The sequence below is a fragment of the Nothobranchius furzeri genome, chromosome 2 (assembly GCF_043380555.1).
Source record: "Nothobranchius furzeri strain GRZ-AD chromosome 2, NfurGRZ-RIMD1, whole genome shotgun sequence".
Classification (NCBI taxonomy): Eukaryota; Metazoa; Chordata; class Actinopteri; order Cyprinodontiformes; family Nothobranchiidae; genus Nothobranchius; species Nothobranchius furzeri.
Genome location: NC_091742.1, coordinates 326,022 through 352,165, shown reverse-complemented (window position 1 = coordinate 352,165; position 26,144 = coordinate 326,022). Strand labels below are relative to the sequence as shown.

The 26,144-nt window shown below is 41.6% G+C and overlaps 3 protein-coding genes across 10 annotated transcripts in view; 1 reads left to right on the top strand and 2 right to left on the bottom strand.

Moving 5' to 3' along the window:
- Positions 1-735: 735 nt before the first annotated feature.
- On the bottom strand, positions 736-17,607 carry mtfr2 (mitochondrial fission regulator 2). The gene is made up of 8 exons (XM_015942680.3): positions 17,460-17,607; positions 16,867-17,030; positions 16,586-16,690; positions 16,371-16,495; positions 2,456-2,646; positions 2,095-2,380; positions 1,822-2,008; positions 736-1,744 (listed from the first exon to the last, which is right to left on the bottom strand). The coding sequence occupies exons 2-8, from the start codon at positions 16,936-16,938 to the stop codon at positions 1,700-1,702; spliced, it is 1,011 nt and encodes a 336-aa protein (XP_015798166.1). The 5' UTR covers positions 16,939-17,030; positions 17,460-17,607; the 3' UTR covers positions 736-1,699.
- Positions 17,608-17,974: 367 nt separating this feature from the next.
- On the top strand, positions 17,975-20,007 carry armc1l (armadillo repeat containing 1, like). Its single transcript, XM_015942681.3, has 7 exons — positions 17,975-17,992; positions 18,108-18,277; positions 18,345-18,436; positions 18,713-18,896; positions 18,980-19,096; positions 19,203-19,277; positions 19,357-20,007. The coding sequence occupies exons 1-7, from the start codon at positions 17,989-17,991 to the stop codon at positions 19,549-19,551; spliced, it is 837 nt and encodes a 278-aa protein (XP_015798167.2). The 5' UTR covers positions 17,975-17,988; the 3' UTR covers positions 19,552-20,007.
- The window catches only part of map7b (microtubule-associated protein 7b), an 85,199-nt gene continuing 77,161 nt past the window's right edge, over positions 18,107-26,144 (bottom strand). For all 8 annotated transcript variants that reach the window (XM_054747837.2, XM_054747833.2, XM_054747835.2 and 5 more), the window contains 6 exons: positions 24,526-24,633; positions 24,396-24,446; positions 24,293-24,317; positions 24,110-24,212; positions 23,884-24,035; positions 18,107-20,982 (listed from right to left, as the gene is read on the bottom strand). In XM_054747837.2, coding sequence (XP_054603812.2) covers positions 20,972-20,982; positions 23,884-24,035; positions 24,110-24,212; positions 24,293-24,317; positions 24,396-24,446; positions 24,526-24,633 — 450 coding nt within the window. In that variant the 3' untranslated portion in view covers positions 18,107-20,971. The remainder of the gene's footprint in view (positions 20,983-23,883; positions 24,036-24,109; positions 24,213-24,292; positions 24,318-24,395; positions 24,447-24,525; positions 24,634-26,144) is intronic.

Below are 26,144 nucleotides of genomic sequence, written 5' to 3'. Positions count from 1 at the left end.
CAACCATACTGTATATTTACACACGTTCATAAAGAAACTGCATATCAAGCTTTCATTCAGATGACCTTCAACAGTGCTGCACCCTGCTGAGGGACATCCGAGTAAAACCTTGAGATGGCCATTTTCTGTTCACTAACTTGCTTTAGTAAATCCTTACTTTTGTTAAATAAATCAGTTGTTGAACCCCCACTCCTCTGTTTGGTCTCCTTTCTTATTACAGCCCGCCACTTCCAGTCTGGGTTGTAACAATCTGCAGACAGATTTCTGAGTATCTCCTCCTTTACACAGATCCTTACGGAGCCATGTACTGTGAACAAATAGTTTCTCCATGATATTATCCAGCAAGGTCCCGTTTTTGTCAAAACAAGGGTGAGGTAATGAAAAAATAGAAATATTTCATTAAATTAACATTTAAATTATTTATATGCATCATTAAAATTAAAAAAAAAAACATGTTTTGAAATATATAAAGTGCACCAAACTTGACTCAGTCCATTCAACAATTCTAAATGGACAATTATGTAACTCATCAATTAATTATTTGAAAGGATAATTTGTCAATTAAATACTGAAAAAAATAAACAATTCATTAATGAGGCAAGAACTTTTCTCTCTCTGTCTCTCTCTCTCTCTGTCTCTCTCTCTCTCTCTCTCTCTCTCTCTCTCTCTCTGGAAGCCCCACTCTAAGGGAGTTTGCAGTGTATTAGTGAGTCATATATTGTACAACCACAGTCATAAAGTTTTCAATCAGTAGTTTTATTTCAGTATGTATTTTTCCAGTATCACAAAAAATGTAATTTTATATGGTTAAAACCATCTAGCTTATGTGCACTTTTTAAAACACTGCCCAGCAAACATTCGGACGTTTAATGACAGTTGAACGGTCACAACTGTAAAATACCTGAAATTAAGAAAAATGAACATGACATCTACTGCATTTTCCTTGCCCGGCCTCGAACCTGGATCCTCCGGGGCGAGAGTCACCCGCTCTTCCAACTGAGCTATGCCAGCGACTACTTGACTAGCAGACTTTTTTATATAGATAGGTAGAAGGTAAAGTGCGGGGTACACTAACCAATCAGAGGACAGAGAAGATCTGCCACAGGCCACGCCTCCAGAGTGCCAAAACCCTTACAGCCGAGCGAGCAGGAGTCAGAAACCGAGCGCGCAGAGAGGCTGCCGAGCGCGCACAGAGGCTGCCGCGCGCGCACGTTTTCCTCTGCCGTGTGCTCGTTGACCACGCGCGCACGCAGGTTTGTCACTTGTGCACATCCTTGTGCGCTCACAGACACAGTTTGCTCCCTCTCAGTGCACAAATGACCTCTCGCCATGTATATTTCCGCTCGCGAGTCCCGTTCACACGCGCGCTGTGGACCCAATGCGCGTGCACGGGTTGTGGCACGCTTTAAACGCCATAGGCCGCCACGGCTATGCCTATGTAAGGGAAACCCTGAGCAGGTAGGTAAACCTACAGCACACCTGCCTACATATAATCCCATTCTGAGCAAACATGTCACATCAAAAACAAAAACATGAAACCAGTTCACTTATAAACTCACAAACCCAACAGATTCAAAACAAAGAATTTGACCAAACAGACAAACAATAATCGAAAATAAAAACGCAAAAATGAACACATTTGTAAACCATAAGCTGCTGAAGACGTCAGCTGGACCTGCTGGTTGGCCGTGTCGCCAGATCAAAAATGGCAACGGCCCAGACTGCGTCTGCTGTGGAGCGAAACCTGCAACAGAAGAATCAGGTTAAAGTGTCTGCGGCTAGATGATGGACGCGTGAGACGTGTGTCTGTGGAAGACGTACTTTAGGTGTTTCTGGACTGCCAAACGGAGAGAGTTCTTGCGAGTTCTCTTTGTCGGAGGAGTTGTTATGTCGATGATTCTGGGCGAACTTTCTCTTTAGAGCTTCAGCGATGAGAGCTGCCGGGTCGCTAAGCAACGCAGAAGCACCTTTACTGTGTCTCCTCCTGACAACCGTGCCTCCTGGTGATCTAATGATGACAAAAAAAAAAGGAATAAAGGCTTTAAACTGAAAAATAAAAGCACAAAACTAAGTGTATTACAGCAGAAACCTCACTTTTCCACAGAGCGTAACTTCACTTGATTCAAGTCCTTCAGAACTTCCAACATGGAAGGAATCTGTTTAGATTTCAACTCTCTGCTGAGCTCTGAGTTGGTTCTGTTATTCTGGCGCTGTTTGATAAGCTCGAACACGGATGACGATGAGGAGCCAGAACAGGGAGGAGGAGGAGGAGGTGGTGGTGGAGGAGGTGGGGGAGCACAGCGAGGTGTGGAGGTGAGAGCTGGTATAGGAGGATGGGACATCAAAGGTGAACCTGGGACATTCTGGGACTCAGTTAGACCTGAAACATATTAAAATCATTTTATGATTTCCTGCTCAGTAGACCAGCTCATTTAGAGAATTTTAACTGATCCACCTGATGAAGGAGCCATAACAATCTGTGCTATCTGAGCTCGTAGTTTCAGCAGCTCACTCTCCAGCTCTGAGATCTTTTTCAGAGCTTCAGGGTCGGTTTTCTGTCTGACAGACGTTCTTCTCTGAGCTTGAATCAGCGTCGGACCAGGATGTCGAATCAGACCTCCCGTTGTCGTTGGAGGTAAATGGTTCCTGTTAGAACAACAATTACACAGTTAGCATGTAGCGTCGTGTAGCATACTCCAGTTTTAGAGAAGGTGTCCAGTTAAAATAAATAAATAAAACTCCATTGATATTTACTCAAAAAAAATATTTATTGTGTGAATAAGGCAACAAAAATAATCTGTATCCACCTGGACTGAATAAAAATTAAATATAATAAAATAACATTCTTAGAAATACTTAAAAAAAAAAAAAACCAAAGTAAAAATGTGTTTTATGCCATTTATGTTACCATTTATAAGTTATGCAAAAATAAACAAAAATTGTTTTTACAATAATATAAAGGGAACAGATAGAATTTACTCCTTGGTCTGTCTGCAAACAACCCAAAAAATAACCGAATGTATTAAATTCTGAGCTTTGCTAACGATCGTGTTTTTAATCATTTGTAGGGACTGGTGTTACACCTTCCAACCTGAAAATCGTAAAGCTTATTCAGTTATTTCAAATCAGGCGGTTCAATTCAATTTATGAGTGATTAACGTATTTCCATGTTTGTTTATTTATTTAGCAGACACTTTTATCCAAAGCGACTTACAATTTATAACCCATAGGGCATGTTGTGATCTGTGGGGTAGGGCTGGGCGATATGACGATTTTAGACCGTTTTACGATCTACACATCTGACGGTCTGTCATTTTTGAGAGACCGCTTTATCACGATTCACAGCTCTGCTGTTGAATTTCTGCCTCTGAATGAAAATGGAGCTTACCCCAGGCGAATGACGCGCCTTTGTTTGACCCTTAACCAATCAGAATGAGTCATAGTAATATATTAGTGCCCCGCTTGTTTTCACCTGTGTGTGAACAAACATGGCTTCGCCGCGGCTGAGCGACAACGAGGTTTTCGTTCCGAAGAGGAACGCAGGGTTTCCTTAGCGCGCAGTGCTAACAACTTAGCGACGTGACATGTCTCGGAGAAAGCGTAAAAACACGTTGGACGCTTCTTCTGAAGCAGGAAAATAACTCTTCTTCTTAAGCAGAGCACGACGTCGCCTCGGCTCGTTCACCCTCTGCCGAGCTGGTGTCGGTACCGGACTGAGCTCGGTCACTGGGTCGTTGGAGCTGCCCCGTGACTGCCTGATGGAAAACCAGCGGGTTTCATCAGACTCTTAGTTTCTTGTTTTTGCTGTATTTTACCGCTCCCTCCTGCAGTCTTCCCCTATTAACATTTAAAATGATTCTGTAAACTCCGTGTATCAATAGAAACAACCTCTGCCAGCTGCAGTAAATGTAGTTTCCAAATAATAAGAGGTGCATTCATCTGTGTATCTCCTTTGATCCGCATTAGTGATATTTTCAGCACCAGAACAGTGAAGCAAAGAAACACATTCCTGAGTTTATGTTAGTAATTTTATTTATTAGGTGCATCTGACCTGTTCTATTTTTCTCTGAAATGAGATCAAATCAGTGCTTCTATGGGTTGTCTCCACTCTGCACTGGAAATTTTTACTTTATTTAGAGACTTGTTGCAGAAAATATTCAGAATGCGCAGTTTTTTGCTACCACAAGCGATCTCTGGTCCAGCCGCACATCAGAGACGTATTTGAGCTTAACTATCCACTACATGAGCAACTGGGAGCTACATAGTATTTTGAACAAGTTAATGTTTGCACAATACGTTTGCAATTGACATGTTTGCACTTTAAATATGTTTACGATTTTAATTTATGTTAAGTTACGTGAAAAACGAGAAAAACTGATTTTTGTAATTGTTTCTCTCAGGGCTTTTATCATCTCTGGTGTGAGTTTAAAATATAAGTGTGTTAGCACTGTGCTGATTATCCCTAATATGAATAAATGTTTATTTATTCAATGTTTCTCTTCTTTAATACGCAATTGAAGTTATGCTATTCATGGATAAAAAATCGTGATAAAATCGAAATCGTGATAAAATATTGGAAAAATCGTGATATTCTATTTTTGCCATATCGCCCAGCCCTACTGTGGGGGAAACCGGAGTACCCGGAGGAAACCCACGCATGCATGGGGAGAACATGCAACTCCACACAGAAAGGCCGCAGCCGAGTTTCAAACCTGCAACCTTTGTGCTGTGAGGCAACAGTGCTAACCACTGCTCCACCATGCAGCCCAATATAACTTTCCAGGTTTTGGTAAGGCTAGTGTGTATTTATGATTTTATCAGTACAGATTTAGTAAAAATTCTCCTCTTTGACACTGCTGAAGCTCACTTATTGCAATGTGATTATTTTGTTTCTTTTAAAAGGATTTAAAGCAGTCCTCTTGTTTAGTTTTCATCATTATACAAATATTACATGGCCTGATTTTCAGGAGAAAGTTAGCAGAAATCTTTTATAGAAAATTCTATGTTTTTATGGTCATCAGACAATAATATGGTGTTCTTCAAAGAATAATATTAGGTACATTAACATTTCCAAGCTACAGTGTAGCTGCCACTATCCAACATCTTGTTAATACTGTTTGCAGCTGATGCAAAACTTTTTGTTTCAAATAAAGGTTTAAAAACTCAAACCAGTTTTAAATGTTGTGTACGTGGAACTTCTGTCAGTTTTCGATTAAAGCTGTTATAGCGAATCTACAAAACAAGCTAGGTTTTGAACAGAAACACAATCACAGGACACTAAGGATTTACACAGATTACCAGTTAACCAGTTAATTGTCGTTAATGCTGTGACCAGGTTAAACAGTTTTTTCAGGTTAACTGCTTCTAGTCCTTCTACTGTGCTGGGGTGTGATATATTTTGTGCATAGGGATGTACGATATATTGGCGTCAATATCGGTATCTGTCCAATAAATAAAACTGGGCCGATATTTGTTCCATCTCGTTTCCATTTGTTTATGTTTCAGAGGGTGACGGGGGTGATGTGTATTTGTTTAGTCATGCGACAGTGATTGTAATCATCTCAGAAGTGTAAATGTGTGTGGTATGTGTACTTAAAGAGCGGGTCAAGTGTGCCTCAGAGTCCTTCTCCACCCACGTATCAATTTTAAAAACTGCAACATTAGTAGGCGTTGCCTGGAGGACCGAGGGGGCGGAGCCACGGCAGTGACGAAGACGATGGGTAATGAGACGATGCTAGCTCCCTTCACTCTGAGCAGTCATTAGAAGTGGAGGATGTTTCTCCCCCTCCTTACACAGACACTCGAGAAGAAAGGGACCAAGTCTATTTGGAGGAGATAAGCGGACCTGAGCCTTATTGTTTTGAGCTTGTGAGTAGCCTGAAACTACCGGAACCGACCCAACAGAACCAGCTCTGAATGGTAAGTAGCCATTAGCCATAGCATTGGATTAGCTGCAGGGTTTGGCTCCACGGCCCTAGAGAGCTAGTATTCAGCATGTTTTAGAGGTTTATCTGCTTCAACACACCTGGTTTTAATCAGCAACAAATAGCTGAGCTGCTTAACAGCTAATCTAACCTGTTAAAGCAGGAAAACTACTGAAACGTGCTTGATAGCAGCTCTCCAGGAGCCCTGGGCTCAAGTTACAGTCTGCTGCATAGAAAGTTATGAAACTACCCCATGAGAAAATTATTCTGTAATGTGTTCAGCCCACTAAAACTGCCCTGATTTCATTATTTATTTACTGATACTAGCTGCTTTCTTGGTTGTAGGTGATCCTCTGGTGTCTGCAGGTGGTCTCCTGCTGGTGTCGTCAGGATCAGGAGCTTCCAGAAGAATGTGCCTTTCAATGACTCTTTCCCCCTTATTTGTTATATTAATTAAATAAATCTCAATTTATGTATTTCCTGTATTTGTTCATGTCCATAAATACTTAAACATGCTTGAAATTAAAAAGAGCTTTTAACAGTGAGGTGCTAGTTTAATTCATCACAATAGAGCTAGTTAAACATGCAACAATGTGATAATTCAATTAATGTAATTTATAAATATCCATTAAAATATAAAAACTGGAATCAAAATGAGATATTTGACAGCACAAAATCTTGTCAAACACAATATTTATTATAATAATTGTAGGCAGACAGGAGACAGAGCTGATGGAGGTTCTCAGTCATCGAAGGATGGCTGAAGGCTTTCCAGGAACAGGAGATGTGGTGTTGTCTCTTCTCTCTCTATTCTGCCAGATGAGCTGATAGGTTACAAGTGTGTGAGGACATCCTCATGCTGTCATAACCAGATGACAGGAGTTATCAGGTGATCAGCCAGGCTAATGATGAGATGCAGAAAGAAAACAAATCCAGGACGGTGTACAGTAATAACAATAATAATATGTGGTGTTGCTCACCTTATGTGCTCTTATACAGTATTAACATGTGCCTGCCTCATGGTGTAGAGTCCATATTTTGCTGAGTGTCCTGCAATAATGCAGGTTATTAGTTAATTTACTTTTGATAGCAAAAACAAAATATTTAATGTAAAAGTTATTTACCAGGTGAATCAGCTCACACGTCACCAACAAGTGTCACAGGGCAAGAATCAGTAGCCTCCTTCATGATGTCATGATGTAATCACATACATATTTAATTGTTAATATCTTAAAAATTCTGAAATGTTTTAATTATTTTACCTTGAACAGTTCACTGAGCTTGCACTGTCACTGAGGTGGAAGCTGGAATCAACAGCAGACACCTCACATCTTGGTCTTTTCAGGGGTGTGGACGCTGCTCTGGGACTTTCTGGAAGATGAATTTCCGTCATGGTCTCTGTGTCACAAGACACACTGCGGCTGTGAACTCCATTCTGGCTGGCTATGTAAAAACAAAGAAGCAGCACATTTAAATGTTTAAAATAGCATAAAATCACGTGTAACAATAATCTGTAAAACAAATTAAAACTAGAAGGTAATAATAAAATGTTTACATAGAAGATTATTAAAAATAATTCACCTTTGCTACGGGTAAGGCTTCACGTCAGCCTGGACAAGTGCATTCTTGCAGACTACTAAATCAGTCTAACAACCAGTGTCTTGGGTAGATTTAGCCTGAAAAAAAAATAGAAGCACATTGTTGTTGGAGTTTATAAAGTCAGATAATATACAAAAGAAACTGTCCTATATAGGCGCTTTATAACATTCCTAGTGTGTGATCGTTATTATAACGTAAAAGTCAGTCACATATGATGTGGAGAGCCTGAAATGCGACCTCCTGAACAGAATTCCTTACAGAACCGGGTCACAAGCTGGATTTCACGCTGTAATGCTGTCTGTCAGCCAGTGCTGCGTTAGTTAGAGTCACTGTTAGCAGAATTATCGACTGACACAAAAACAACCCGAATTTTCTCCGAGCCTGACAGTAATAGTCATGTGGACCATTTTGTCGGCCAGGGCTTCGAGATATGTTCCGATTCGCCGCTGATTCCAACCTTACATCCCGTTCCACATTTTGTGAACTTGACAAATCAGCCTGAAGGCAGTGCAGGCTGATATTAGCTTAAGGAAGTGAACCACATCTCTGAAACTTTGCATTTAGGTAGGGAATTGTCTTTAGAAGATGTTAAACCTTTTATTTAGCTTACTCACCTCAGACTGGAGCCCGCCATGGTGCGGGAGCAGAGTCGGTGGGCTGCATCTAAATCGTGGAAGAGCCACGGTGGGCACGGCCTCCCTCTTCAAATGGAGACGTGCAGAACAACCCAGTTCAAACTCCATCATGTTGGCTAAGGAATCGCGGGTAAAATGCTGGTTGCAAACTACAGCACCAGGCGGGAGCTGACTTTTCCAGACACCGGTAGCGCGCAACCACTGGCGCCTAATTTCTAAGTCCAGCGGAAAGGAGTGCAACCCCACAGAGCTACCGAACCCACTACACTACACCTTCTCACCATACTAACACGATATGGAGCACTAAAACCGAATTACTTTCCTAATAACACTAACAGCCAAACACTAACTAAACTACAATATCCACCAGCCAAGCTAACACTATAAGTGTGTATAACACTAAAAGCTATGCTAAAGACTAGGATATGCTAATGCTGAACTACCGCTGACCGTCCTACACTGGCTTGCAAATCCAACTCCCAACTCGCCACAAGACGTAGCCGAGACTCTCGATGCTTTTATAACTTTGACACAGAGCTGCTACGTAGTACTCTACTGATTTATGTAGTATCTTACTCTTTAGCCATTGGCTAAAATTTATTCAAAATGACTCAAATTCTATGTTTTAAGCTGAAGGTGGCGCTATACTGTGGTATTTATGCAGAATTTTTAATTTTTAAAGAAAATGCATCAAATTGCTAAAATAATGAATACACTCATTTAAAACACTATTAGACACTCATTTATACAGTTCACCAGCAAAAAAAAAGTTAATTTAGACGTTACTTGCTCTTTAATAACGTAAATTCAGCTTTAATCATTTTATTTCTATATCAAACCTGCTGATTTTAGAAGCATTAATGTCAGTATACCGGCATCGGCAAATATCGGTTATCGGCCATAATAGTGATATTAACATCAGATATCGGTATTGGCCCAAAAATTTCATATCGGTGCATCGCTATTTGTGCCACTAGAGGGCGTAAGAGGTTGGTTGGTTTCCGGTTAACTGTTAAGAGGCGTTAATAACCGGTTAAAGAAATTTTGGAAAACGTGCATCCAGATACTCAACCTTCCCCTCGAGTATCTTCCCTGAGAAGCTTCTGCCGAAACTGGAGACCAGCAATGCCGATGGAAACGAGAGTGCGCTAAACACCAGTCACCATTTTCTACGTCCAGCTGTCATTTGTTGTCCGCGACTTCAGTGTTTTTCGTTTTGTCCGAAAGCTGAAGTGGTAGCATCCGTCTGTTTGTCCTTCTCTGATATTGTTGAGCGGAGAATCTCTCACACCAGTGGTGTTTTGTTGCTAAATACGAGAGTGTGTAAAGTAGGGCTGCAACAACGAATCGATAAATTCGATGAAAATCGATTACTAAAAGCGTTGGCAACGAATTACGTCATCGATTCGTTGTGTCGCACAACTCTCCCAAAAGCGCAACCCCCCCCCCCCCCCCCCCCCCCCCCGCCGTTGCGCGCAGAGCAAGTCAGATCAGCGCAAGGGAGAGCCGGCAGATCAGCGCAAGGTTCGCGCTGCTGCGAACCGGTTCCGCCCAAGGCCGGATTAACTGGGCAATTGCCCAGGGCCCACGAACTCTAAAGGGCCCAGGGCACGAGCACAATACTGTATCTATAATTTCCCGCTTTATGAGGACTATGGTGACCATACGTTCCGTTTTCCCCGGACTTATCCACTTTTCACTCTCTGTCCGGGCGTCTGGACTGCGGGTTCTTGTATTGATGAAAATGTCCGGCTTTTCATCCAGGAGCAGGGATCGAATTATGGGGGAGCTGTATATCCTACACATCCGGGGAGCCGGAAAAAAGTTTTCTATATTATATCATTTTTGGACTCTTTTGAGCAGAGAGCAGCACAGCGCATTGTTGCGCAGCGATCCAGGCAGCTGCTTCCAGCGCACGGTCCATTCTCAAAGTGGCGCAACCAAAAAACTATAATTAGCACACGATCGTTCATGTCTGCACATGTTCTCTATTTTCTGTCTTATTTGTGCCTGAAGCGCTCTGTTACTGCGGAGCTCATCACCTGTGCTGTGGTGATGTCGCCTCACGCAGCATCGAAAACGCGCTCTGCGCTTTGCGGTCAGGAGATCCCTTTGATCTGCTCAAAAGTAACTGATGAGGTGAAAAAGTAAGAATCCAGGCAACAGATTTTCTGGAGAATTAAGAGGAGATGCAGGAAGATGAGAGACAGACAGGACAGGAAAATAGTTAAATAAAAACAAGAAAACAAAACAAAGTGTTGAAAAGTAAAATGTAGGTAGATTTATCTCCACTACACGTTTTTACCAGTAAAAAAGAATAAGTTATACACGTCATATTTATACATCTGATACAATTCAGATCACCTTCAAAACTCAGTCACACACCCAGGGCCGTTTCAAGACATTTTGGGGGCCAAGGCAAAATGCCCCCCCCAATAACTGGGCTCCCCAGAAGCCTCTGTGTAATTCATACCCTCTCCAGGAGTGTTAGTTATACAGTGTTTATAAAAGCCCCTCAGACATTACTGACATGTTCTACTATTATCAGATGAAAAACTAAATTATCAGACATGCTGTCTCATCTGCTTCTATTCTAAACTTGTAAAAAGTAACAAAACTATTTGAAAGCCACTATTTGTGGATTCTCTGAAAGTTTCCATGGAGTGTGTGACAACTTATTTTTTCATTGATCCTATAGTCTAATCTCACAGCTGAAACAAGCATCCTTAATAATCTGTGCACAGGAAGGTTACCAATGCTGTAGTAAAACAAAAGGTATAATAATGTATTATTAATAAAACCTTGTTGCAGCACTAAAGCAGAAAAATGAGATTTTGCATTAAATATGCAAAATATTTACATATGAATTGTTTTAGAGCCCTTTTATTGGCAGAATCTGATATTAATTTAGTTCTTACAAAAAATGGGTCCCAACATGGTTTGTGTGGCGTTGCCATAGTGTGACGTCATAGGCACAGATCCCCTGTCCTCTTGTTTGGAAATGGAAATATGGTCACCCTATTAAACAAACTGTCCACCCGGGCTTTTGCGCTGCACAGAGACGCTTCGCTGCCTACGACTGAACGTCAGTTGAGAGTCAGTCTCATGCAGACTGACCAATGAAGAGAAGGCCTAAAGTTAAGACCCTCTCCTCATTGGTCAGTCCACACGAGGTGGGTCAAAGGTTACTCTGGGCGGGATACATGTTGTCAGGCATTCAAGTATTGAGTATGTTTACTGCATATTACAGTAAAATATTCTGTATGTGACCACATTATGGTGATCCTCGGGTCGTGATGATGGAGCCCTTGAATATTGTTGCCCAGGCTACAACAGAGGCTGTGTCCGAATCCACGGGTAGGATGCTTGTGATTACGGGTCCTCGCCGGTCTAGCAAGGCCTGGTCCTTGCAAGACCGCAAAAACCGGAAGTCAGCGGCTCTGAATTCGGACAGTACTAGCCTCGTTTTTATTCCCGCCCCCAGGTCCAGTTGCTTAGCTACCGTGACGGCGTCAAACAGGCTAACAAGCTAACAAGCTAGTCAGAGGTGAAAATGGATCCACAGCAGTATTCCCTTTTATTTTTGAGGAGCTGCGACTGCTTAGTAAACGTCACCGGCCTTTGTATTTAAGGCTGAGAAGCAGCCATATCCAGGTAAAATTATTTTTTGTTTAGTGAACCAGCTTTCAGGCATTACATGTTAACTTTAGTGCTAGTTTCATTTATATTTTAAGCAACAGAAAGACATGTGGCTGAATATACACATTAGTATAGAGTAGACTAACATGCATATAGTTAATTTAACCTATATTCATCTAAAATAATTAATGGAATGACATTTTAGAAGTTTGTATTTGATCATAATGCTTGGTTCTGTGCATAAATTTCATAGTAAAAGTAGCATTACAATGTGTTTAATGTGTATTGTCCTTTTCAACTTATGCCTAATAATGCCTAGCTCTCTTCTAAAAATCTCAAGCATTTATACAGTTTTTTTTTTAATTGTTTTATTGTTCTCTACTTTTCTTTTAACAGAACAGACCCCTGTACTGTAGGATAAACATGAGTGTGCCAGTCCTGGACCGGTTTTTTTAACCAGGAAGATCCCAGGCCAGATTTTCGTCTGAGCAGGGAGTCTTTTGTGGTGTTGCTAAATCTCCTGAACCAAGATCGGCGACATGGTTGGGGTGCCACAATCGAGACCCTGGTGTTTCTGTTCTGGTTGGCAAGTTGAACATCCTACAGGGTGGTCTCAAGAGTATTTGGGATGCCTCGCTCAACTGTCCACGACATCGTCCATCGAGTCACGGAGGATGTGGTCGCAGTCCTCCACCAGGTCATTCACCTCCCCAAAACCCCAGAGGAGATGGAGGTTGTGTCTCGTGGGTTTGCTGGGCTGGCTCGACACAGAGCTTTCATGAAAGCAGCAGGTGCGATCGACGGCTGTCACATTCGGATCAAGGCTTCGAGCGGTCCTGATGGTCAGTGCTACAGAAACAGGAAACTGTTCCCATCTATCATCCTGCAGGCAGTTTGTGACCATCAGGGCCGCTTTATCGACACCTATGTGGGCTGGCCTGGGTCGGTCCACGACTCCAGGGTCCTCCGGCACAGCCCACTGTACAGGCAGTCAGCCTTTCCTCCTCCAGGGCACTTCATCCTCGCGGATGGAGGGTACCCATGCCTCCAACATCCACTCCCCCTCATCACCCCCTACAAACGGGTGGTTCAAGGTGTGGGAGCCCAGAGCTTCAACAGCCAACTTTCCAGGGCACGCTGCATCATCGAGCGTGCTTTTGGAATGATGAAGACCAGGTTCAGGACCATCTTCCTGAAAGCGCTGGAGGTCCACCACACCTTTGTACCTCATGTAAGTTAACACAAAGTGGAAATAAACTTTGGGTGTAATCTTTGTTTGGGAATGAAATATAAATTAAATTTTTATCTCTATTACAGGTCATCACAGCATGCACCATCCTGCACAACATCTGCCTCAGTGCTGGTGACATTGTGGTGCAGGACGATGAACTGGAGGATGATGCTCCAGAAGATGAGGGGGAGGCTGGTTTGGAGGCAGTCAGTGGTGCCCTCTGGCGGGACCAACTTTCTGCTGAGGTGTCTGCTCTGGAGGAAGTACCACCATATCACAATTACTGTTAACAGGCAAGTAATTTACGTAGGAATCTCTAGTTTAAAAATCATTTAGTCCTGTTATCTGCTAGAGTTACAAGTATTATACTCATGATCTCCTTTTTTGCATATATCTGAATGTTAGTGATGTGACAGCCGTCGATTGAGCCAGCCCAGCAAACCCTTTTGATGGACGATGCAGTGGTCAGTGAGATGAGGCATCCAGAAGCACCCTCTGCAGACCACTCTGTCTGATGTTCCACTTGCCAACCAGAAACGTTCAGCCACGGATCTCGGTTCCTGCACTCCATCCACCTCGATGATCCATGTTTAGTAGATTTAGCAACACCACCAAAGACTCCCTGCTTTCCAAGTTTACTGTATATATTTTACTTTTATCTTTACTTTTATTCCTTACAGTGTTCCCTTACCATTTATTTACTATGTTGTTACTTGTTAAAAACTGAATAATAAAACTGTTAATGATCAAAAAAAGAGTTATCAATTAATAGAAATGTTATTACATTTAAACAAATAACAAAAACATTCAAACACATATATAGAACCTGAACCAGAAGAAACTAAAAGAAAAAAAAACCCCATTTCTCTGCCATCCTTTCCATCAATGCTAAAAATCTGTCCATCCTTCTTTCTCTCCTCTCCTCCGCTTCCCTCTGTTGTCTCATGTCCTCCCTGATCAGGTCAAGGAGCTAATCAGCCCTTCTCCTTTTTCTCCCTGATGAGGAGTCCGGCTTCCTTCCACCACTCTCCCTGTCCTCTGTCTCACCCACTGCTGCACTTGGCCCTGGAGTGTCCTCGGGAATGGAAGCAATAAGGACAGGAGGCATAGTGGAAGGCCTCTGTCCCAACACCTCGTCCATGGGGACAAACCAGGGCCAGGTTTCAGCAGTGGGCTTTCCGCTGACTCCCTCTCCTGACCCTGGATACTTGCAGTCCTACAGACAAAGGGAATTAGAATTACAAGGCTTTATTGTCATTTAACAACAGAGAACACTGTGGGCATAATGAAATTACAGATGCTCCTTAAAGGTACTGGTTCTGGATGAGAATAGGGAGGAATAGAAGAACAAAGTCAGATTATAAATCATAGTTGATAAAACATGCAATAAACAATATTTTAATTTATCAACATGGGAGATGAAAATTGTGTTCTGTCTTTTTTTTCCGCCTAAATTTAAATTAAAAACATTAAATGATTTAATCAGTAATGTGGTTTCTTAAAAATGAACTTAAATAAACATTAAACTTAGTTTTCGTTATTTTTGGCGTTCGTTACATGATTACATAAGATGCAAGCTCTTTTACGGTGAGTTTTTCCCTATTAGACTTTCAAGCAAGTTTACGGTGGGGTGTTAACCTTAAAACAAATGATGAGAAGCTTTATTCGCTAAATAAACACACACACACGGGAATTATGACGGGACCACCATACAAGCTCGTTCTCGCTGATTTCTGCTTAAAATGTACTTATACAAACGACAAATTTCTATAAACAGAAAGGCTTTCAGCTTAGTTTTCTACCGCTATTTTTTTTTTAAAAGCCTGCTGGGATCAAGCTAGTTTACGGTGGGTTTTTTCCTATTAAACATTCAAGCTGGTTTTCGGTGGGGCATGTTTTAGCCTTAAATTACATGAAAAAAAAAAAAAACAATTTGCGGTATTAGATCTTATATAAAACACAAACCAAAAGTGCCCAAACACGTATTTTATTTTTTGACCGCTATTTTTTTAACTAACTTACATTTTAAGCTGTACTGCTGTCCTGCTCCGTCCGCCGTTGTTGCGAGTGTCGAGTCCAGCGGCCGGCGTGCAAAGCATGCTGGGATACCCTTGCTCCTGTGAGGATCCATCAGACCCATCCTCGAAATGTGGGTGGAGCGAGGACGCGTTTGAGGACGCGAGAATGAGGATTCTTGGAATTCGGACAGTACTAGTCGCTGCGCTTTGACGTCATCGACCTCAAAATGCGCACTCACAAGCATCCTACCCGTGGATTCGGACACAGCCAAAGAGTTAATCTGGCCCTGGTTCCGCCGTCACATTCCCGCAGAAACTGGTTGATCACACCGGGGCCAGACTACTAGCATGTGGCTTTACAACCACAATGTCCTCGGAAGCAAAAACGCTTTTAAAAGGGAGGGAGGAGTCCTAACTGTTGCTGCAGGCGTGTTGTGTGAGAGTGCAGTTATATACTGGTTAATATATTTTTGGGTTCAGTTGCTTTCATGTGGCCTAATGTGAGTCTATTTGGGATCATTGGAATGATCAGCAGCATTTCTTGATGTGACTTTATGGCAGTTGCCCAGGGCATCATCACAAGGAGGATGGCATTCATTTACTTTTGTTTTATGTGGTATTTTTTCAGTCTTTTTTGGAAATAGTGATCAATTTTGATTAATTCACAGCCAATGTTTAATTACATTTAAAAAATTGTTGTTTGACATCCCCAGTTATAATAAATGTCAACAGATGAGCTCAAACAAAACAGATGAGAATTGCCCTTAAGCTGTTTAACTTGGACCAAGCATTTTAGGTCACAGATAGGTGTAGCTTAGGGTCTCTGTTTATACACCTTATAAGACAATTTAGGTGATGGCATGTTGTTTTTCTGCTATTGAACTGTTTTCTAATAATGTTGTGTTAAATAAAGTGAAGGAAGGAGAGAAATAACGTTTCCCTAGCAGTTTTTAAAAATTTCCCCATGTAATCCGATTAATCGTGTCGAGACCCCATCCGATTCATCGATTATCCAAATAATGGTTTGTTGCAGCCCTAGTGTAAAGAAAGGAGAACCCAGAGGAGTGCGGGGATTCGGTGAGACGGACAACCGGATGGTCCAATAGTTGTCTCTCCGAGAGAACCTCTTCAATAACTATGTTTTTTTTATATCTCCACAATATATTAACAGCTATACTGTTTGAAAGATGGTGAGGCATGAAAAAGATGTTTTAAGCTAATTTGTTTTCCAAATTTGCCATTTTAGCTTTAAATATCATATATTGAATATACTTAAAGTATAATTTGTTTTATGTATTTGTGTCATAATTAAATGTGGTTTTACCTAGTTTTGGCAAACTTCTCCCCCTCATCGTCAAACACCCACAAGACGTCAGCAAATGAGGGCACTGTTGGTGTGTCCACTGTGACATCACTACATCCATGTGGTCTGTATGTCATTAGAGGGATCTGAAGGCAGACCAGTGGCACAGATGACACAATCTGCTAAAGAAAACCCTCTAAATGTATATGGAGCCTCTGAAAATGGTTTTACATCACCTGAAAATGAACCCGTGGAGCCGGCTCCAGAGGAAGACTTGTTCCAATCATCCTCACGATGCTGCGATACTGACCACACAGCTGACTGTCCCACACAGGAACCAGCTGGAGCCAACACAAAACACAAAAATCAGTAGAATTACAAACATATATGGAAATATTCACTTTTGCAATCATAAAAAACTAGAAGATCTAATCATCTTGGCATTTAAAAACAATAATCACCATCCTTATATTGCAGACTAAAAAAAAGAGAAGAAAAAGCTTTTTATTGTGTTTACCATGTCTGGAGGTACTCCAAAATACTCCAGGACCATGCACAGCCCATCCAAAACATCCTCAACGAAAGACATTGCAAGGACTTTCCCCGCATAACCTGACGGCTGCAAAGCTTCTGTTTCTGCTGACTGACTTGGTGAGAGGCCAGAAATCACATACTTCTCACCTTAAACGACAAAACAAAAATAACATAACAGCATAACAAAAATAAGCACAAATTCCTGAAAATCAACCAATTTTAGTTTTAAAATGCATTTCATTCTTTTAAAGCATAATCTAACATGAACTTGTCTGCAGGTGCATATTTATTATTTAGAAATATTAACTATATTAATCCAGCGTTACCAAATGACGTCACCTTTAAAAAAGCACTGACAATTCACCCAAAACAACATTATTAGTGAGCAATCGTCACCCAGTAACAATAATATAGCTCATAACGGATATGGGTCATCCATCTAACATTGACTTGGCTATAAAACACACAACCAAATGACCTGCTTGAGCAATGCGGACAAATAGTTGCTCGGATCATCAAAACTAACTTACCTGCAGCCATGGAGAAGACGGGTAACTAGAAACAATATGCGCTCACCTTTAATTCGACTCCTTATAAAACAAAATACGCCTCAGTGTGTAAACGTCTCCTGAATACTCTCTGGAAAAGTAAAACACTGTTTTTAGAGCTGCAAAACTTCCTTTTTCCTCGTGCGTTCGAGCTGTGAACTCAAATAAAGCTGCAGCAGCAAAAACGTTTCTGATTGGCTGTGAAAACAGAAGAACAACGATTAGCCAATAGCAGAGGCTGAGCTAAACGCGTCACCAGACGTTTGACGACCAATGAGGTGCCAGGGTGAAGGATTGCACCAAATTTGTATTTTTGTGCACGATCTACTTCTTTTGGTAAGGAAACATCCCAAAATGATTTTCTGATACATACATTTTACTATCAGGGATGTGATATAGCATTATGTATTTTATGTGTTTAGTGTGAACAGTTGTGTGTGAATGAATAAAGTTTATTTTGAATTTAGTGCAACACGAAGTCAAAAAACGTCGGTTAGCTTCATTAGCTGCTAGCCACAACAAAGCGGAAGCTTTTATTAGCTATATCTGTCCTTAATATGAGTACTTAACATGTTTGTGTTAAACAGTAATATTTATATTTATGTACCATTGCATATTTTGGTCTATTTATTTCCTCACGTCAGAAATAACCGATGTTTGTGTCTTCCCGTTTAAGGTCCGGTGGGTTTAAGGATGATGGATGCTTTGTCGGTGGTGTGTCAGCTGCGGGATCTGGCTTCTGAGTCGCAGAACCGGGAGGTGATAGTTCAGGACCAGGGCTGCCTTCCTGGGCTGGTTTTATTCCTGGATCACAAGAATCCAGAAGTTCTGTTTGCGACTCTGCAGGTAGGAAGACAGACAGGTGCTGGATCTACTCATGTTTAGTGTTAAAACTGGTGTATTTTGTCCTCAGACCCTTCGTTATTTGGCTGAAATGCCTCTCAATATTCCCATCATGAAGAATGAACTGGGTATGATGGTGAGCCTGGAAAATCTTATCCAAAGGTGAGATTAGAAGTGGTTGGATGAATATTTTACCATGAGACAGAACTGTAAGCAGACTCCTAGTTGAAACTTTGCCTCCAAGCAGCCTGACTTTCTCATGAAGTTTTAAAATGAAACATTTTATGCTTTTAAAAGATCTTTGAATATTTTTGATGAATATTTGTTGCTTCACTCACATTCCAGTGTTACACTGTACACAAAGAAATGTGAGGACAGACTTTTGAAGGGAGGCAATTTCTAACTATTGACATTCAGACTGATTATGCCTTCATACAGGGAGGGCCCATCTGTTGACATCACAGCCTTGGCAAAGGAGGTTTACGGCATTCTGCTTTCGCCCACAATTCCTGCACCCTGCACGCCCGAGAGGCAGAGACGAAAGAAGTCCCAGTTCTTCATCAATTCCTCCAACAAGAAGGCCAAATCTGTGACACTACACATCCAGGGGCTGGAGACCACTGTAAGCTGACTAGCTGATGGAAACACTCTTTTATCCTTACAAGCTGTTTAAATTTACTCCAAGTTTTCTTTTCTGTTACCAAGCACCAGCGAAGCTTATGCGAGGAGGCTCTTTTGAAAGTCAAAGGAGTGATCAGCTTCACGTTTCAAATGGCTTCCAAGAGATGCACGGTCCGCGTCCGTTCAGACCTTCCCACCGAGGTAAAAAACAAAACACGTTTTATGTCCGTTTGGTGATCAAAATCCAAGAAGTTTGTCCGTTCAAACTGATAAAGAAAAACCTGCCTTTTTGACTTAACTTTTGCAGACTTTGGCATCAGCCATCGCTGCCACTAAGGTGCTGTCGGCTCAGCAGGTGTTGAAAAATGAGGCAGGAGAGGAGGTGAGTGACCTTTCTTTTGGTTTAGAAAAGGCACTCGGCACAAGTTCCCACTAAGCTTCTAAAACTTGTTTGTGCTCAGGTCTACGTCCAGCTGAACTCGATCGGAGTGCAGGTGCAGCAAAACTCAGCTCTTCCAGATTACCTCCCAGAGGATGAGGAAAGCCCAGAGAGGGAGGCGGACCGAGCCGTTTCCCGCACTGCAGCCAAGGAAGACTCCAACGGAAGCTGGCTCAACACGGCTGCCAGTTTCCTCACTAAAACCTTCTACTGGTGAAGCTGGGATGCTGTGGAGCACTGGGACCAAGTCAGAGTCGGTGGGTTACTGAAGTGGACTTTACGAGTCTTCAGTAACCGCATCTTATTAACAGATTACTGACATGCTATGACTGTTGGCTTGAAGTGAGATTTCAACACTCAAGATTTCTCTTTCCACTTGTTTTATCCATTTTAAATGTTTCTTTTACATCTTTTTCACACGTAAATATTCTAGTATTCCGATTTTCTGCTTTCCTGTCGTAGTTGTTTTGGGTTCTGCTACAATAAATGTACCAGTGCTGTTCGTGTGGGAGGAAATCATTCCAAAGTGAATTTTTGGGAATCTCAATTCAAAGTTTTATTTTCTTGCCAAGTAATAGAACTGTACAGAGAATTCAGTAATACACAACTCTTCCTAGCCCTTCTCCTATGAAGGAAAGGGGTGTGAGGAAAAATAAACTTTGTATTTAGAAGATCAAGTGTTAAATGGTGTTTTCTGCACTACTTACACAAACCTGCAGCACAAAACATTAAAGTTTATTTCATTTAGATGGAAGTAAAACTGACGAGTTCCAGTGTTTTACTTCAAGCTCCATGAGGAACTAACATGACTCGTGTTGAGATCAGTAACATAACTTAATATTAAAGCTACAAGCTCGTGTCAGGAACGAGCAGCAGTGCAGTAAGGCAACCGGACATTGAATTGACGGCATCTGTTTTTATCAAAGAGATCAAATTAATCATAATTTATTAATCTCAACAGTTTGACAGGATGGCGAAATTGCATGCGAGGCTGCAGCAGGTTAAACAGTAAGAAGGTAAATGGCTCTAATCCCAAAACATTTTGTTTTTGCTAAATCTGAACAAGTACAGGCTGTAGGCAACAGAGATTCAACATCTGTACAGAAATTAAATAAAACTAAAGAAAAATCAGAAATTTACATCAATGATTTGATTTCATCATTAAACCTAAAGTCTAATACTCAGTTACCTAAACACTGCAGACGCAGCAAAACTCAAGTAGTTAGTGAGATGTGCTGTCATCATTTTGAGCCTCTTGTGTGTGTTTAGCTGATGATGGAGGTCTGATTAAAGCACGTCTACAGCAACAAGAACTCTTCAAGTGTTACAGCTGGAGCCTTCATCTCTGTTTACATTAGTTAAAGGGTTTTCTTCATAATCTCACGTCACGTGGGATAAGAGTTCAGCGTCCTGTGATTTTAGAGGAGGACAGAGGCTGCACCAGGAATCAGGACTGATGAGCTCCGTCCGGACCGCGCAGAGGGAAAAAAGACTTTCCCTGGGAGGCTTTTTATGAGATCTCTGGAGAAATGACTGCAGAATGAGAGAACACCGGAGTGGTTACAGTTCCACGTTTCTCTAATCTAACCTCCTCTTCAGGTTCTGTGGGTCTGGGATCATCAGGTCCCAGAATAACGTCAGACAACATCTAAAAACACAAAAATAAACAGTTCAGCTGCTGTAAAACGTTAAAGGTCAAAACAGTATGTAACTCATGTTCTGGGAAACAGATTTTAGATTTAAAGTTGGCAAAATATTTCTCAGTTTTAATAAATAATACTTTTGCAAATGTTTCATCAGACCTCTGAACCCCATTCCTCAATAAAAACAGAGTTCAGATACTAATCAGATTTCAAAATTCCAGACTTCTAAACATTTTTCAACTTTTAACTTCAAGGTAAAACCATTTCCTGTCAATATACAGGACAGACTAAATGAATTTAGATTCAAGACTCAAAGCTTTATTGTCATCAGAACTGTTAGGAAACATTTCCCTGCACATGAAATTCTCACTTTGCCACCCATCCCGGAGCCAAAAGCATAGATTTAGGTCTAAAATAGATGAAAGAAGCATGCAAACATGCAAGAAAACCATCCAAATGTAAAGAGATAACCTATGCAGGGTATTGGCTTTAATGTGTACATACTTGGGCAGATAACGTGCTACAGTATCTGGTACGTGCAACAGTCAGTCAGATTGTGCAGACAGCAGGAAACAACACTTCTAAAGAAAAGCTGAGGTAAAAATGGAACCTTTTTCTGGGCTGCCTGTCACAAAAACACGCTCCAACACCGTAAGGACCCGTATGACCCGGTCCACGTAGGTCGGGTCCTTCCTTTACCGTTAGACCACCTGTGTAGGGTTAGACTACATACTAGAATCAACACTGTTTGCTATCAGTTGTAGATTCTGAGAATGACCAAGCAGATTAATCCATGAAGCTTACATCATGTATAAATATCCAGGATACTTATACAATCGATGTAAGTTCATACACCAACCTGTTTGGTCTATTTTTAATCCAAAGATTAATGTTTACTTTAAGATAATTAAATTTAATAGCAAATGTTTGTTTTTGAATCAGAAGTTAGGAATCTTTGCTTTTCAATAACCAGAAATAATTATACCTTTCTGTGTTTCATTTCAAAGAATGAGGCAAGTTTAAAAATGAAGAATTTATTACTAACAAGTTTAAACTTTACGATTTGAATGACAATTAATAATGACAATTCATGAATGACAATTTTTAACAGCTTTGATATTAAACTTGTTTTAAAAGGCGAACCTGTGGCTGGATGAAAGCTAAATGGAAAATACGAGTTTGGATGTGTGAATGGATTTCTCAGAAGGTTTCTTTCAGAGAGAGGAACGCGTTCTGGGTTGGAAATGATGGTTTGCAGCTAACTGTTGTTTACTTAGAGAAAACAGCATCAAACACAATCTGTCAGAATGTCTACGTCACCCAACAGACGACCCTCTTTGTGGATCTGGAGATCAAGGAGGATGTTGTCCACCTCAGGGTACTCGGTTCGGTAGAGAAGACGCAAGTGAACCGATCCTCTGGTCCAGAGATGTCGCCGGGTACACAGTGTCGAGCGTTTGGCTTACTCTGAAGGAGTTTCTCGTCTTAACTTAACTCAAAAATCAATAACTCTGAGGAGTTTTGCGTCAGCTGATTACAGTTACGTTTATTCGTAGCTATTCTCATCGGTGTGACACAACAGCTTGGCAGAGGATCAGGGCAGCCGTTCCCTTCCTCAGGATGGTGGTGGTTCACGAACTGGCGTGAAAGCTGCTGGAAGTTAGTTTAACCAAGTCCTCAGAACACGCCCTCTCAGAGCAAGAAAGCTTTGGTCATGAGTCAAAAAACATGAGATGGCAGTTACCCTTTACTCTGGATAAACTCCGTTAGATGGATAAGTGGAAGCTGACCTTCTGGTTACTGAACACACATTACTGATCATCAACCATAATCATAGTAATCATTATTAAACCCAAAGCTTAATAATTCATTTCAGTAATTAAAATACATTTATACTGAACCAAGTGATTATTTATGATGATTATAATAAACAGTAATAAAGTCAGAGAGTTTATTAATATTATTATTTAGGTTATTATCGTGAACTTGAAGTGTCCTTCTTCTGGGACGGAACAGCAGCAGATAAGGGGTGCTACTCAGCAGACATCAGGGCTGCTGGGTTAATCTGTGGAACTAAAAGTTACAGTCTGACCCAGCTGGGAAAATGTGACCTTTGTCACAAATCAGAAGACCTTCATGATGCTACACCTGTGAAGTTGGACGGTCCATCCTTCATATTTATTCTTGTTTGTCCCTCAGAGAACGTTCTGTTACCCCCCCCCCCCCCCCCCAAAAAAAAAGCCTAAAAGGAAAACCACTTTAGGTCTTCTGTTTTTTTTACAGCTGGATATTTTCACATTTAAAAACTAATCCTCCTGCTTCGTCCGCCATTGTTACAACAACAAAAGTCTCCCATCGTAATCTGTGATTTAAATGCTCAACATTAATTCTGTCTTTTCCTTTTAGGTCCAAACTATAATTTTATCTGAATATATTTTTAATTTGTGTTCTAGAGTTTGTTGTTGTGCCATTTAATGCTAATTGTAAAGCACGTTTAATTGTCCCTGCATTTGAAATGTGCTATATAAATAAAAATACCGCCATGTGGCTGTCGAGTATACATCAGACACGTCCTTGAGACTCAAGGGAACCCGAGGACGCATTTTGAGTATGCTTTAAACTTGAACGGCTCCAAACACATAGTTGGAAGAACGCAGCCTGTGGATCTGGACACAGCCAGCCCGTCAGTCCCTTTCTCCCTCGTTAACACGCGAGCGGTGAAGTAAAGAGAAGAACATGAGGAACAGACCAAAACAGAACAGAGACCACAATTTATGTCCAAGACCAGTAAAACCAGTAAAAACAACGCTCCGCTCCAGCGGCTCAAGCACCAGGCTCCTGCCTCCCAGCAGCATCTTCTTCCCTTCCTCTCCTGCACAGCTTTAGAGCACTAAAGGTTTACTGACCCGCTCCCTGCTGGACTGATATATCCTCCGCTCCACTCAGAGGCTTCATCACACCGTTCTCCATGACACCTTCCTCCTCCTCCTCCCCTTCAGGAGGAGACAACCTGGAATGTGGAAGTAGTTTGATCACCTCCTCAAACTCCCCGTTCTCGCTGTAAAAATAAAACAGAATAGAAACAAACAAAGTTCAAACGCTGAAGCGTGAACGAGCAGGTGTGAGCTCCACCTCTGATCCGAGCGGCTCAGCACCATGCTGCTGGAGTTTGGGTCGGGCGTTCGGCTGCCATTGCTGTTCTGGGAGGTGGACGCTGCAGGAGAGGCAGGAGTCACTGAGGATTAAAAAGAGAAAAACTCTTTATAAGAAAATGATTTTAGAGAACAGACCAATCTGAAATTATAATAATGTTACCAGCATGGTCTCCGTTCCTGACTTTCTGCAGATTAAAACAAAAAGAGTTTACTTTAAAAGATCACGTTTAGGTTACTTTATCCGTTTACACCCTAGGCTCCACCTTTTCTGATGCGTCCGAGCGTCTCGTTCTCTTCATGATCTCCTCCAGACGCTAAACAGAAATAACGGAAATGAGAATAGCTAAACCATTATGCATAATAATAGTTAAATGTGGCTTTGGGACACATTACCTTCTTTCTTTCCAGTCGCTCAGCCTCCTCTTTCTGAAAGTGCTTCTCTCGTTCCTCTTTCCTCAGTCGCTCGGCCTCCTCTCTCAATCTGGACTCCTCCTCCTCCTTCTAAAGCAGAAATATGTAGAAGATCAGGAGCAGACTCCCAGATAACTTCAGGTTTTACTTCTTGTTGGATTGAGTGTCCACAGGTGTTTGTTGTTTGTGAATGAATTGACGTCACAATAAAATGGCGGTGTAAGACGCTGGCAGGAACGCAGAAGCATATGCAGAGCTGATCCAATTTTTGGATGACAAGAGTTTCTCATCAATCATGAGAGATGCAGTTGATGATGGTCGGAAAGCACTGAAGATTTTAAGAGATTATTATGCTGGAGCGGGCAAGCCACGGATCATAAGTTTGTACACCGAATTGTCTTCTCTAACAAATGGAAGGAACGAGCGTGTGACAGGTTATATTATCCGAGCAGAAGCAACCATCACTGCCTTAAAAAATGCTGGTGAGTCACTGACCGACGGACTTCTGCCAGACATTTAAACCCCTTATTGTGCACGTTACCCAGAGTGATGCAAAAATCACATTTCCAGAATTTAAAATAAAACTTAGAAGTTATGAAGAAACAGAGAGAATGCGTACAGCTGTAACTGATGACAACGTAATGAGGACAAAAGTGCATCCTGACCAGGAATCCACTTCATGGAGAGCAGGTGATGGAAGATCAAAGAACAAAGAGATTGTGTGTTTTAAATGTGGACTGAAGGGGCATACTGCGAGAATGTGCCCATCCAAAGTGTGGTGCAGTTATTGCCGCAGTAATAAAGGCGCAACCTGCAGAAGAAGGCCGAAACGAGATGAAGCAAGAGGAATCGCGGAGGACGACAAGGAGAAGGACTACGTGTTCAAGACCGGTTCCAGGCTCCAGAAGATCTGGGACGACGAACCAGAGATGCCGAATAAACAGCTACAGGTGGACACTGGAGCGACATCGCATATCATCACTAAGATCGAGGACTTTAAGACTTTTGATGAGACATTTCAACCAGAGGCTCACTGCGTGGAGTTGGCTTACGGGAGGAGGAGCAGAGGAGCTGTGCAACGGCGAGGAGATGCCAAGATAAGTATGTTGGACAGCAGAGGACGCAGCCACAAGGTAACGCTGAAACAAGCACTGTACATCCCATAATTTCCTCAGGACATTCTGTCAGTCAAAGCAGAGACTAATAATGGAGCCACGGTGGTTTTTAAACATGTTGACGGAACAAAGCTCCCAATTTATGAACAAGAGAGACTGTTCTTTATGAACACTGTGAAAGAGTTTGAAGACGAATGTAATGGGTGTTTTGATATGCAAACGTGGCATGAAATTCTAGGCCACTGTAATAACGATGATGTTCAAAATCTGCTAAATGTTGTCGATGGGATGAAAATTACGGGTAAAATGAACAAAGATTTACAACGTGAAGCGTGCATTCAAGGAAAGTTTACACAAACTAGAAATCGAGAAGCAGATGAAAAGGCCAGCGCAGCATTAGAGATGGTGCATACGGACTTAGCCGGTCCGATTACACCAAACGCTAAAGAAGGGTTCAAGTTTGTTTTGTCTTTTGTTGATGACTTT

Excerpts from the sequence above, each read along its gene's own strand:
- mtfr2 (XM_015942680.3), bottom strand. The coding sequence starts at position 16,938 with ATGTCTTTCGTTGAGGATGTTTTGGATGGGCTGTGCATGGTCCTGGAG. Across the intron at positions 16,691-16,866 it reads TTGGAGTACCTCCAGACATG|CTGGTTCCTGTGTGGGACAG; the intron begins GTAAACACAATA and ends TGTTGGCTCCAG. Across the intron at positions 16,496-16,585 it reads CTCCACGGGTTCATTTTCAG|ATCCCTCTAATGACATACAG; the intron begins GTGATGTAAAAC and ends GTCTGCCTTCAG.
- armc1l (XM_015942681.3), top strand. Across the intron at positions 18,437-18,712 it reads CTGGAAAATCTTATCCAAAG|GGAGGGCCCATCTGTTGACA; the intron begins GTGAGATTAGAA and ends GCCTTCATACAG. Across the intron at positions 18,897-18,979 it reads TCCAGGGGCTGGAGACCACT|CACCAGCGAAGCTTATGCGA; the intron begins GTAAGCTGACTA and ends TCTGTTACCAAG.